Source organism: Rhopilema esculentum, chromosome 15, assembly GCF_057945365.1.
Source record: "Rhopilema esculentum isolate cy_ngs chromosome 15, ASM5794536v1, whole genome shotgun sequence".
Taxonomy (NCBI): domain Eukaryota; kingdom Metazoa; phylum Cnidaria; class Scyphozoa; order Rhizostomeae; family Rhizostomatidae; genus Rhopilema; species Rhopilema esculentum.
In genome coordinates, this window is record NC_142829.1 from 1949248 (window position 1) to 1962140 (window position 12893).

A 12893-nucleotide genomic window follows, 5' to 3' on the forward strand; every position below is an offset into this window, starting at 1 on the left:
TCGTGCACAAATGTCTAGCCTCGAAAAAAACTAATAATGGCGGCTGTAATAAGGATTTAAAACACGAGGTAAGCACTGAAGAGTTGTGTCAGTTCTCAGGTTATAAAGATGCGAAAAATTTGCCCATACTGTGGCACAGAAATTCATGAGCCATTTATCAGGTGTGTAGAATGTGTTCCAGAGGTTGACTTATGTCTTTCCTGCTTTGCAAAAGGGAAGGAATTCGGTGCCCATAAAAATGACCACGATTATGAAGTGCGACAGAGTAATTTCTCTCTGCTTGAAGATGATTGGAGTGCAACAGAAGAGCTCAAACTACTAGATAGCCTAGTGGATCTTGGTTACGGAAACTGGAGCGAGGTCTCTAAGCAGTTACAAACGAAAAGCGAAGAGGAATGTAAGCAACATTACACGCACAACTACATCGACAGTCCAGAGGATGTTTTTGCAACAATATTGCCTCCTTTGACACTGGCCTTGGCACCTAAATGTGGACGCAGAGAAATTGCATTCAGATTTTCTGATGATCCACCGAGACCAATGCCCATGTCAGATATGGCAACTGAAATTGCTGGTTACATGCCCTGTCGTGGGGATTTTGATGTTGAGTATGATAATTTTGCTGAAACCTCCATAAAAGATATAGACTTTAATGATGATGATGATGAGTTGTCAACTGAATTGAAATTTGCTGCAATAGATATATTTTATTCAAGGCTGAAGGAACGGCATTTCAGGAAACAGGTGATAAGAAAATATGGGTTGATAAATATACTAAAAGACTCTATGGCTTCGTACAACAAGCAAGAAAGGATGATACGCGAGGCCATGAGGGTTTTCACCAGGTTTCAATGCCCAGAAAAGTGTGAAATGTTTCTACAAGGCATCATTCATCAAAGTAATCTAATGAAACAAATAAAACTATTACAAGGATATCGAAAAGCTGGCTTGAAAAAAAAGCAATCTGCTGGCATCTTTAAAAAACTCTATAACACAAGACAAGAATCCAAAACAAAACGGACACTGGTGAGTGAGATCTCTTGTCATGTTGATATGCCAATGTCATGTCAACTATGGCTTAGAAAACAATTACAGTCACAAGCAAATGACAAAGTAATAGCAGCACCAAGCATGTTTCCCCAACTGTCTAGAAAACCTGCAGCACCTCTAGATCTTAGTGGAATGCCTGGTGTAGAGCAACTTAATGATGAAGAGAAAATTCTATGTTCACAGATACGTTTACCTCCTCTTCAATACTTAAACCACAAAAGCACATTGATCAAAGAGGGGAAAAGACTTGGCTCACTACGACTACAGCAAGCAAGACCTTTGATAAAAATTGATGTCAATAAGACGAAAAAACTTTATGATTACTTCGTAGAACAAGGATGGATCGATGCTGGTTTTGAATAAAACAATAAAAAATTAGCTGTATTATTAATTGTTCTTAGTGTTCAAAGTTGTATTTGCTTCACTTTTGTCTTTCATTGATTGTCTGTTTACCATAAAAACTTGGTTAAGCCCCCTTTCAAATTTTTCTCTTTTTCTAACATTCTGTTTGAGTAAGCCCCAAGTTAAGCCCTGTGATGAGAAACTGATTTTACAGATAGTTTCAGAAATAAACTGCTCTTTCATGGCAAATACTGATAGCTCTGATTCCTTCACATACAAGAAAATTATTGCCAAAAATGTTTCACAACAACTGGAAAGTTTATGATTAAATCATTTCTAAGAAAGAAACACCACTTTGCACACTGAATACCTATACATTGATTAAAAGTCTACATAACGTTGTTTGTGAGTTTGCAATGTTTCATGGCTTCTTGAAATCCTTGACACAGTGATATATCATATTGATTTTCAGCACAGTCCAAAAACTGCTTGATTTCAAATTCACATGGGTTCCTGTAAGCCTGTTGTTGGTACTGTTGTGGGTATTGCTGACTCTGGTACTCTGCAGGAGCAGCTTGTTGTTGTTCTTGTGCAGGTTGTGAGCTTCCTCCACTGAAAGCACCAGTTAAAGCACCACCTGGAAAAAAACATAATAAACATTGAAAATAAATTGAATTCTAAATTTAAATTGAGGTCCAAAAATCTCAAACAAATTATTAACTAAGTGATTGTCTAGAAAGCTCCCAATATTATCTTTACCATAGGGTTTTCCATGCAAATTACATACAGTTCAAAATTATTCATTTCAAACAACAAGAAATACAAGTTAAAGTTTGAATATAATAAGTGAAGATATTACATTAAAAATTCCAAATCTTTATCAATCACAATAATTGCTAATACAAAGACAGTTATACAATGACTTTCCTTAGAATAAACTCCAAGAAGGGCTATTAAGCTAAGGGCCCCGCTTTTGAGGCATTGCTAATTAATTGAATTGAAGATTAACAATGGTAACAACAGCACAATAATAGTAAGCATAAAAATGAACAACCCCATCAATTGCAATTGTCATTAATAGTGACAATTTATTCAGTTAGTTTTTGGCTAGGCCAAGTTTCATTAAAGCACTTAGTAATTCTAAATAAGTAAAACTTAGTAGAAGCTTATTAGCCAGAATATTTAATTTTTGGCAAATGCATGTTTTGATGCATGCAAAAACACCTGAGCAAGTGAATCTAAATTTTTTTATTTTCTGTAGGTAAAGACAACCCTGGGTAAAGAATTTACTGTTTTTAAGATCCCATATTCTATGCACCATTCACTGATCTCAGCATTAGTAACTCAAAAGAATCTCAATGAAGAGGGAAAAGGAAAGGCAAATAACCAATGCAAGTATTTCAAATATAGGATGAGGGTGTAGAGTCAGCACAGAGGGTCTGTTATATTTTCTTAGAATAGTACAATTGCTTTAGGGAGTTATTTGAGAAGATGGTTCTTTATCAGATTTAAAGATGATAAATACTGTCCATCCAATGGTTTTAAACAGAATCAAGTGTTTATTACATACTTTGAATGTGAGCTCAAGTACTGCTGATACCATTATTTTGCTCTGATTATTTTGTTAAATTTTCATCCTTAAGTATCACTACTAAAACAACCAAATACCTTTGCTTATAGCACTATTGATCCCTCTTGTAGTTAAGTTTTGGTGCATGCCTGTATAATATCATGTCTGGATCTTCTACACATCATACAAGGTGTAGACAATTTGGCACTTCCTCTCATCTCCAAAAAGGCAAACTCATTTTTTCAAAACTTTTTTTCAGCACCAATTTGTTAATTATAAGAAAACAGCCTACACATATTTTTACCCATTATTAAAACCTTTATTAACCCACACATTCCAATTTATCAACAAGAAGAATGTAAGAATAAAGAAAAAAACAGCTGACAGATAAATGTAAAAGAACTCAAGATAGAGCTATCTAGGACATGGATGTGACCAGGTCACATTGTTAAGTTAGGGCATTATTTAAAAAAGTTCAGTTTTACATTAGGAAACAACAAGAAAGAATAAAGGATAAGTAAATAAAATAAGACAAGTAAAAGATAAATAGAAATGAAAACATAACATAACAAAAATAGTAAAAGTTACAGAAAATACTATTATGTAATAAAGTGGTAGACATACCTAATATATTAAGTATCTAAATCTGAGAGGACTTTCAGTTCAGTGCAACTGTTAAACATTGAGTGAAGTAAAATTGACATATACCTAATGTGTGACCTATCGTAGATCCGACTGCAACACCAGCAGCTGTTGATGCCATTTGCCCAAACAGACCAGGCTGTGAGCTTTGCTGTGGTGCCGGTTGAGCAACAGAAGAGGGCCTAGCGGGTGCAGGAGCAGGAAGATTTGATCGTGCTGGAGCAGGCGCTGGCCTTGCTGGCATACGAGGAGCAGACATTCGTCCACCGCCACCTGATCTTCGAGGCATCACGAAATATAATGCTAATTAAGCTAATAGTTTCAAAAGTTTTGTATAAATTTTGCCACGACTTCGTAACACGATGTTCTTGAAGATGCTCCAGAAGACAACGAATTTAAAGCTTTTTCGTCACTCATACGAGGCTAGAAGATGACTTAGGAAGTTTCTGGAAAGCACGCAAAAAGCAACATCCTAATTCCCAAAAAATGCAAATTAAAAATATTTCAAGTGTTTCAGTTAACTCTATAGTGTGCTGTCTCTATCTGGTAAAAAATTTCAATATACTCATTTGCCTTTTATTAAAATCATAACCGTGAAATGAAAATCTCGTTTTGATAAAAGCTCATGACGTAACATTTCATAATGATGCAAAGATGACGAAGCCTTTTTCAAGTAAACACATTACGTAAAGTTAAATTTACAGTTTTAGCGACTATGATGACGAAATAAATTTCTTACGGAAATCAGAGGGAACATTTGGTAGTCTTTTCAACGTTAATTCGGTCGGTCATTTTTTCCTGAACCAAAGTAATGAGGTGATGATGTGGGCAAAACGTTTAATTGCAGAGCGTTTTTTCGGAAGGGGTGTCACACCCATATGTACCCAGTAGCTACCCCTTTTTAATAAGATGGTCACTTCTTTTTCTTAAAACAAGATACAATGCCCCCCTTTTGATGAGGACAAAGGTCTGAACCCCCAGCTGAGGCCTCTTATGAACGGCTTTATGGATCCCTAGATCTAGAAGCAAATCAAATAGTACATCTCTTTTAGGGCCGTTAAAAGAAAGGATTTAAAGGACATAATTCTTTTCCTGGGTCTCAGTGGCAACATTGCTAGGATCAAATTGTTCAATGTCAAGTTTGCTCATTTTTCAACTCCTGGCATAAAAGACCTGGCAAAAATTATCAAAATACGAGGGATCTTATTAGCTTGCATCATTTGAATGCTAAATCATTAAAAATCAACAGCGCACATTTTCACCATTACCATATCATACATAATAAGATACATAAACTAAACAAAATATTATAGTTTCTATTTTCTCAATATTTATCCAGTTAGTTGTCACTTTTGTTTCATTGCAAACACCCACACACATTTTTGGAAACAAACGCTTTTGCACCTGTTCATTAATATGATACATCTTGAGTTTGCTCAGCTCACGAATAGGGATATAAATGGGATCATTGCAGAAGAGAGGCTAACGTTATATGCGATAACTTAAACCTGCTGTTTTTGAAATATAATGTTTGTCATGATACTGAGATGAAATTTAACTGAATTTGATAGCATTTAACTCATGTTGAGAATGGCTGTGCAAAAAGAAATAATTTTAATTTAATTCAAGTCTGTTTTAAAGAATTGTCTTAAATCCTCAATTGACTAAATCTATACCAGCAAAGCGTATTTATCAATAAAAAAATTTCCGGAAAAATGACTTGAGCAGATCATGAAAAATGACTTTAATGAATAATTTTGCCAGATGGCACAATGATCGGACACAAGGTATTTATTTTGGCTGATATTGTCAAAAGCAGTTTATCCTTTGTTGTATAAATTAAAAAAACAATTCATGTTTATTAAAATTTTGGTGTTTTACTTCACAGATCTTTGAAGTGATGGGACTTTTGATATGCTTGCACAAGTATATGCTAAAATCTATCTGGTTAAATCAGTTAAACAATATTAAATTTTCTTGATTGAACCAAATTTCTCTATTTGCTTGTGATAACAATTCCATCCTGCTAAAAATGTCCCATTCCAAGTTTGCTCTTATAATTTTTTCAGCTCAAAGGTAAATGAGGCTTATAATGTTTAGTTCCTAAACTGCATCTAAAAAAGGAAAGAAGTAATTTTCCAAGCAGTTTTTTGCACCATAGACTAATTAATGTATGAAAAATACAGTTAAAATAAAAGAACACTCTCAGGAAGGATAATACAGTTATTTGTAGTGATGATTCACATCTGGTCTACCTGATATCCTTCTAAAACTTTTATAATCAAACTCATAATAGCCAAAAAGGAACAGTAAAAAAAGACAACTAAATTCACACAACAATATAATATATTTACTAACCAAAAACATATATACTTAAGGAAAGAAATGAACTGTGGAAATATAAACAAATCTTTAAATGATAAAAGATGGTCCCTCACATCTTCCATACTCAAAGATTATTACATTATTTTACAAGGTAATTTAAGCCGGTTTCTGATTTCCATCTCTCAAGACACATCTAAAAAGGAAAAAAATCTTATGATTACTGCAATGTACTAGAAAATAATTTGTCCAATGGTGCTTTTGCTGTGTTAGTGAGAATTGGAAGTTTTGTAAATAACAGAATTAAGAAAGACCAATGCTTTTTATTACATATGAGAATTTTTGTGAATATAACTTTAAAATTACATGGAATTTTACAAGGAAAATAAGCAAGTTTGAAATAAAGGAATATTATTATATTGAGAAGTTTTAAGAAAATAAATGTAAATATTTATTCATTAGAAAAACAAAGGCAATTAAAGCACTGGTTTTTAAAAACATTGTTGATTGTAGAGGTCCTAGAAAAATGCATTTTCCAAAAATTCTAATTTTTAAATGGAAACTTAACATGCTTAGAAAATGTTTTAAAAATGCAACCATAAAAACAGTCAACTCTTGAAAAAGAAAGGAGTGACAAACATCATGCGTACTTGGCAGGTGTAGACATCACAATCCCTAAATGGCAGACCATTGCTTTTAAATGGCTTTTAATAAGTGTATATGGAGTGTGTTGTTGTTAAACAAAAGAAAAGTTTACAGTAATCTATGGGGGGGGGGGGAGTGGCCTCAACCTGTCACAAGTTAGCGACAAGGAGAAAATTTACAAGAGGCATTAAATATGTGTGGCAGGTGAACAGTAGGTAGTTACCAAAGCAATTGGAAAACTTATTAAGCAAATTGCTACAAGATATCAGAGTCTCAATCAAACATTTTCCAAAAAGTTGGCAAACATGCAAACATATAGATGATAAGATATGAAAAAGTGATATGTAAGGCCTGGAAGAGGAGATTAAGCTGACTGAAAACTGCTTTCTGAAAGATTTGGATCTGTGCTATAACTTAAGAGCCCTCCAAGTACAGAATTAACCTTAAAAAATTCACTAAATGATTATCATAATTGGGTGAGATACTCACAGCTACAACTTGGCTCACTGTACTGTCGCACAATTTGATCTTGTGTGAATCTTAGGAATGAATTATATTGTTCTAGAAAGAAAACAAAAGTTCTTCAAACTTACAAACATTAGACATGCATCACAACAATTTCAACAAGCATGCACAATTGCTATTCAGAAAGAATATTTACATTGATAAAAGTTTGCTTTCCTAACCTTTTCCTTACTTTGAAAAAAACCTATAAATGTCTAGCCTAGAAATGAGGTGAATGTTCACAGCTCACCTGACAGAACAATAAAATACCAGGTCTGGCATTAATCCCTATCCTCTTTGAGCTGCTTTAGTAGCCAGACCTTGTCTCCCTGTGCACCAAATGAGCTTCTTCAAGAGTTTTGGTATGATGTCATTTGGGACAGGTTCTTTTGTCTAACAAATCACCTAGACTACTTCATGTATATTTCATTATGTAGACAAAGATTTGAACCAAAGACAGTTGATTTCTTTGTCAAATGTGTTTCTACATGAAATTTTTTGAGTAAATGCTAGTTGAGCATTTCATTGTCATAGCTATCTTCTACCAAAGTTCAAGGTAGTTAGAATATGGTGTTCTATCTCAGAGTGAACTACTTCCACCAAAGTCAGATATTTTAGCAAGAAAATTTGTTGGGATTACATAGAGATTTTGCTGATTCCGTTCAAGTGATGGTAAAGCATTTGAAGTGTCAATCGAGGCTGTGAAATTGATGCTAGGCTATGGACCTTCTGTATCAGCAGATGTGCTTATTGCCTCGACCAGGGACAAAACAAAGCCAAACACAGCCAGAATTAAATTAGCTTGATCACCTTTTAACAACCTCTCAATCAATTTTTAGATCAAATTCTCACCAATGCCCCAGGTGTTTGGAAGAAGTTTAACCCCACAACCTTATAATGAAATGTTGACTCTGGAATGAATTACCTGATAATATTAAAACGGCTAACTCTAAACTTACTTTTAAATCAAAACTGAAGACGCATTTTCTAGAAAATTTATAACACTGGTCATCAATTAATCTCTTTTTTTTCACAAAATTTCTCATCATTGTGCATTTGATTTGACCCAGTATTAACTTTGAAAGAGCTCCATATTTTAGAACTATAGATCTGGTAGGGGGCTCTTCTCGTTAGTCTACCTACTTAGAGAGTTCCTCTTTAAGAGATTTTACTTAAGAATTCAATATGTTTAATTTATTTTCTATCTAATTGCTCTCTTTCTTTATTCTTTAATTATATTAACTGTATTTTAATTTATTGTATTGTATTTGTGGAATTTTAAATAATGAAACTGAACTGAACTGAACTGAGCTGTGTTAAAAGATATGTCAAATGTGTAGCATAGATTTCCAAAGGGAGAAGGACTACTTTTTTATATAAAATAATAGATGTATATATAGGCTGAAAAGGCCCTAAATGTACTACAACAAAACAAAACATTGTAAACTTAAATGGTTAATTAAAATTGTACTTCAAATGGCTACAAAAATTATAACAACTTAAATATACAACAGCAAACTTTCAAGAAACTTATTGTTTTTCCTTCATATAGGTTAAACAATGCAATATCATCAAATAGTTGTCAATGAAATAAAATATTACCTACCTGACAACCTCTCATGCAATACTTGATCATATTCTTCTTTTAGTTTCTCTTCTCGCTCCTTCCATAACCTTTCGCAAAGCATAACAACTTGTTTTGCAGTAAACATTGGCTGCTCTTTAGATGACTTATTTTCTGTAAATGCAGGTGCTGGGTAGCTTCCAGGAGAATTGAAATTAAATGATGGCATGTTGAATTGAGGTGCAGGATTTTGGAGTTGAAACATTTTGTGGTGTTGATACTGATCATTTTGAGGTGGAGACATTGATGATGCCAATTTCTGTCGTTTTTGAATTCGCTTCCATTCTTCCAATACACTTGCACTCAATTCATCTGAGTTGAAAGTAAACACAATCTCATGAACATAAAAATCTTAAACGTTTAATATGCCTAAAAAGGTTTTTTTGTAGCTTTTAGAAGCTACTTTTTACATATCAAACAAATTGAACACAGGCATGGCAATAAATGCTTACCAAAATTGAATGATCTAAAAATAGAGGCAAACGAAAATGGAGTATTGGAAACAGGGCCATAGAGAGTTATTATGCCCCTGGAAAAGCTTTCAAGATAATTCATGCAAAAGAAATTAAAGAACTACTTTTTAGCAAATTAACAAGAAATTAAAAGAAACATAATATAAAAAAAGAATAGCCAGTCAAAGCATGGCTTATGTGATAAAAAGCATGACTGGTGAGTTTTAGGCATGGGTTGAGGCGTGCCCATGCATTCGCATGCCTAATTTAACCAGGACAGGGACTTTACACTTTGGTAACTTTGAGCCCTCAAAAGAACAAAAGGAGCTACAATCTTACATCAGTAGGAGTAGTATGGTGTTGCACAAATGATCTCTTCATCTCCCTTTGGAAATGGATGCATTTAACATTACAACCACCACCATTTACTTGTTATGACATCTTTGACTACCTTTTGTGAGGGCAGTACTAAATCATAGAGGGCTCTTATTAAATCAAAACTTGTACCTTTAAAAAAGATTTGAACTTTATTTTAATTTAACAGTTGCAAGAGAGCAGGCATGATGTTGATGTCAACGAAATAATTTTTTTAGTCACGAAAAGGTCAAAAAATTCATATTCGAAAACTTGTCTCACATTTGAGGTGTCTCATATTTGAGGTGTCTTGAACCAAGTTGTCTCTGATTTGAGTTAGAAAATGTTATCAGTCGGGCTAAACTGCCACCCCCGTTAGGCCCATATATTGTACCCGCTGCTAGACACGCCACTATTTCAAATTGTCGTTCAGTCCTGATAACAATTACCCAGTCTGTAAAACTTTGAAAAGTAGACAGTAAGGGAAGCAAATTTTAGAACACAGCGGTTCAGAACCATTCCTCATTATATTAAATACGAGAGACGTTCAGAAAATTTGGCTTAGCTTCTAAACAAAAGAGGCAAGCCTAGGGTTTGGCACGAAAAGTGATTGTTGTACCCACACAATAAAAAGAGTAGAACGACTGGTTTTCTTTCTAAAGCTTAGAGATTAATTATAAAGAAATACCTGATGAGATTTTTGGAGTCCTTTGGTGGAAAGGAGACGAGCTTGGATCGGCTGTTTGTACAGGTGAAGACACGACTGGGGGACCACATCTTCTTCTCTTAGGCGATCTTTGTGTTGGGCTCATCAACGGGTCGAAATCATATGATCGTTTGAGAGTCGCACAAGCCATGACTGCTTTGGGAAACCAAACTCAGTTTAGACTGTTTATCAGGCTAGTAGCTTGATAAAAAGGAGAAGTTGACGTGTTCCTTGTCAAATGAAAAGTTGATGCTCTTTCTTTTCCCTTCCAACAGTGAGACTGATCTCGCATTTGAAGTCATCAAGGAGAAAGCAATATTTAAATAGCGTTTCGAGTCTATGTCATTGTTCTCAAGGACAGTTAATGGTTTTTTCACACAGAATAAGTGGAGAAAAGTGCATTTGAAAATCTTGTAAATGTATAAAATGGCATTTGCAAGTATATTTAAATTAACTACAAGCGAGTTTTAATGATGCTTCGATCACTTGAACAATTTTCCACTGCTTTCTATAATAGCCTTTTTCTGTAAAGTAAAAGAATTTTTATCAAATCACCTCTAAGAGTATGACAATTAATTTGTTCTTCAGGTTGTCTCGTTTCGGAGTAATTTCAAAAGAATCAAACAACCAATCAGTAGAACGGAAAAAAATAACGGTTGACATTTGAATTATAGGCATAATCATAATCAATGCGCAGAAAAGGTGTCACAAATCATCTTCTTTGTTTCTTCAAGTTGGCAGTTGTTTCGACCAGGAGCCCTGGAGAACCTGGATGCTGGGTCAAAAGATTATCCAGTATGCTCATCAACCAAACAAATTCATTTTCAAGGCCTGAATGTTCTTAATTTGTTTTTTCACTTCACTTTCACCATTTTTTCCTTTAAACGAAACAAAAAGTGAACAGAGCATTACGAAATGAAACATGTCTTCTATAGCATGTTTAGATATAGAATTACAATCTATTCAGAGTCTGTTTTTCTTTAGGGTAGGCATTTTTCCTTTCTACAAACAGTGGCGTCGCCAGCTCAAAAAAATCTGGGATGAAAGAAAACTGATTTTGTTGGCCACGCCGTTCAGACTCTTGGAAAGATCTTTTTTAGCATTTTTTATTTATTTCGTAATAAAGTACAATAATTTACCTCTTTTCTCTCTTTGGGCAAGCAACTTTCTCAAGCAGCTTTTTTCGTAACGGTGTCTTTTTGCAAGTGCGAAAATTTAATGATTTGTTTGCTGCTTCAAAGGAAAAAATTCTTTGAAGCAATGGCTCAAGACAATTCTGTAAAAGAATGTCTTAGTATTTGATAAGATGAAACATGAAGTAGCATTTTTTTCAAGAAAAGTGAACGATCATTTTTAAATTTCAAGCAAACCGCTCTGTTAATGAAATAATTACTGAGAAGATGATTTTAGTGGCAAGATTTTCTCATTATCTAAGCACATGGTAATCATAAAATTAAATCAAGTCGTTCTACCATCACTGTGCTTTTGAAATTAATGAATAAAGATAAATACATCAGAACTGTCTATGTTATCTAGCACGACAGCTATTTTCATCATTAAACGACAGCTCTTGGAACTTTCCACCTGGTAAAATAATTAATAACTTAAAGCCAGATGTCTCTGCCAAAATAATCTTCTCAGCAATATGCATTTATAGTAATATCTTTGTATAAATGTGTAAAAGGTGGTCGCATTAAGATTGCTCCAAAATTTTTATCCTTTTTTATTGCATTTCTTGAATCCTTCGTTGATGTTTTCCAGAACTTTTCTGAAGCACTGTTCCAACGAGTTTCTGAAATTTTCCCCTTAAAAACAGTAAAATAATCATTTAAATTTTTTTTTATCCAAAAGCAATTAAAATTGCACAAATATTTTTCTACAGAAGGCTCTCTTTACCGAAACACCTTAACCCTCAACAATGTGGCATCGTTTCCATACTTTTGCAACTCCAGTGTACTTTTTTTTGAAACCTGGTATACGTGTCAAGATATTTTTAAAACATAATTAGGGTTTTGAATAACGTATAGGCTTCTAGTTTTTATTTTGGCTTTTTATTTTTGGCTTTTTATTTTTGGCTTGCATCATTAATTTGGCTTTTTATTTTCTCCATGATGCTCGAGGTAAAGTGTTGTTTAACCTTCGATTTCAAGAGTTTGTTAATTTCAATAACTTTTCTAGCTGTAATAAACAGTTCTTTTCCATTCAATAGGCAATTCAGGGCTTTGGCTGCGAGAATAAAAAGCTTTCAGTCAGCTGTGTTTCCATGGGATGTGTTGAAAATTGGGGAGCATGTTAAAAAGAGGCATGATTTAATAGTAAGAGTAAAAGAAAAAATTTTCGGCAAAGGAGTATTTTTCCAAAATAGGGTGAATAAGTGCTGAAGTATGGGGTACTTGCCCCCGGTTCCTACTCAACTGGTCTATTCTGACAACGCATCAACCCCCTTGCATCACCATTTTATCTTGCCAACACGTGTACTCGAGTTTTCCATGGCTTTCCTATTGACATGTTTACAATGCTACCCATCTCCCATCGGGGTTGTTAATATCCTTCCTCCCCCGTGGGAACAAGAGGGGCTGTTCTCACTAAGCATAATACCCTGACACGTGTTCAATAATGAAGACGGATGGGAACAGAGAAACCGAGTGTGAAAAGCGGAAAAATCAAAGAGTCGTTTTGCAG

General features: G+C 34.2%; 3 protein-coding genes across 3 annotated transcripts; 1 reads left to right on the top strand and 2 right to left on the bottom strand.

Annotated features, from left to right (window-relative positions):
- The first annotated feature begins 8 nt into the window (after positions 1–8).
- Positions 9–1525, top strand: LOC135685262 (transcriptional adapter 2-alpha). The gene has a single exon (XM_065201133.1). It carries the CDS (start codon positions 109–111, stop codon positions 1411–1413), a length of 1305 nt encoding a protein of 434 aa, XP_065057205.1. The 5' UTR covers positions 9–108; the 3' UTR covers positions 1414–1525.
- A 104-nt stretch (positions 1526–1629) lies between these two features.
- Positions 1630–4127, bottom strand: LOC135685266 (coiled-coil-helix-coiled-coil-helix domain-containing protein 2). The gene is made up of 2 exons (XM_089112744.1): positions 3671–4127; positions 1630–2029 (listed from the first exon to the last, which is right to left on the bottom strand). The coding sequence occupies exons 1-2, from the start codon at positions 3891–3893 to the stop codon at positions 1782–1784; spliced, it is 471 nt and encodes a 156-aa protein (XP_088968870.1). The 5' UTR covers positions 3894–4127; the 3' UTR covers positions 1630–1781.
- A 1805-nt stretch (positions 4128–5932) lies between these two features.
- Positions 5933–10528, bottom strand: LOC135685265 (akirin-2). Its single transcript, XM_065201135.1, has 4 exons — positions 10194–10528; positions 8682–9011; positions 7061–7132; positions 5933–6122 (listed from the first exon to the last, which is right to left on the bottom strand). Exons 1-4 carry the CDS (start codon positions 10360–10362, stop codon positions 6112–6114), a joined length of 582 nt encoding a protein of 193 aa, XP_065057207.1. The 5' UTR covers positions 10363–10528; the 3' UTR covers positions 5933–6111.
- Positions 10529–12893: the final 2365 nt, after the last annotated feature.

What these genes read in the sequence shown, in the direction of transcription:
- LOC135685262 (XM_065201133.1), top strand. Translation starts at nt 109, where the DNA reads ATGCGAAAAATTTGCCCATACTGTGGCACAGAAATTCATGAGCCATTT.
- LOC135685266 (XM_089112744.1), bottom strand. Translation starts at nt 3,893, where the DNA reads ATGCCTCGAAGATCAGGTGGCGGTGGACGAATGTCTGCTCCTCGTATG. An exon ending in TACGATAGGTCACACATTAG is followed by an intron (nt 2,030 to 3,670) that starts GTATATGTCAAT and finishes GTTTTTTTCCAG; the next exon opens with GTGGTGCTTTAACTGGTGCT.
- LOC135685265 (XM_065201135.1), bottom strand. Translation starts at nt 10,362, where the DNA reads ATGGCTTGTGCGACTCTCAAACGATCATATGATTTCGACCCGTTGATG. An exon ending in GACTCCAAAAATCTCATCAG is followed by an intron (nt 9,012 to 10,193) that starts GTATTTCTTTAT and finishes CTTTCAACTCAG; the next exon opens with ATGAATTGAGTGCAAGTGTA. An exon ending in ATTGCATGAGAGGTTGTCAG is followed by an intron (nt 7,133 to 8,681) that starts GTAGGTAATATT and finishes TTTTCTTTCTAG; the next exon opens with AACAATATAATTCATTCCTA.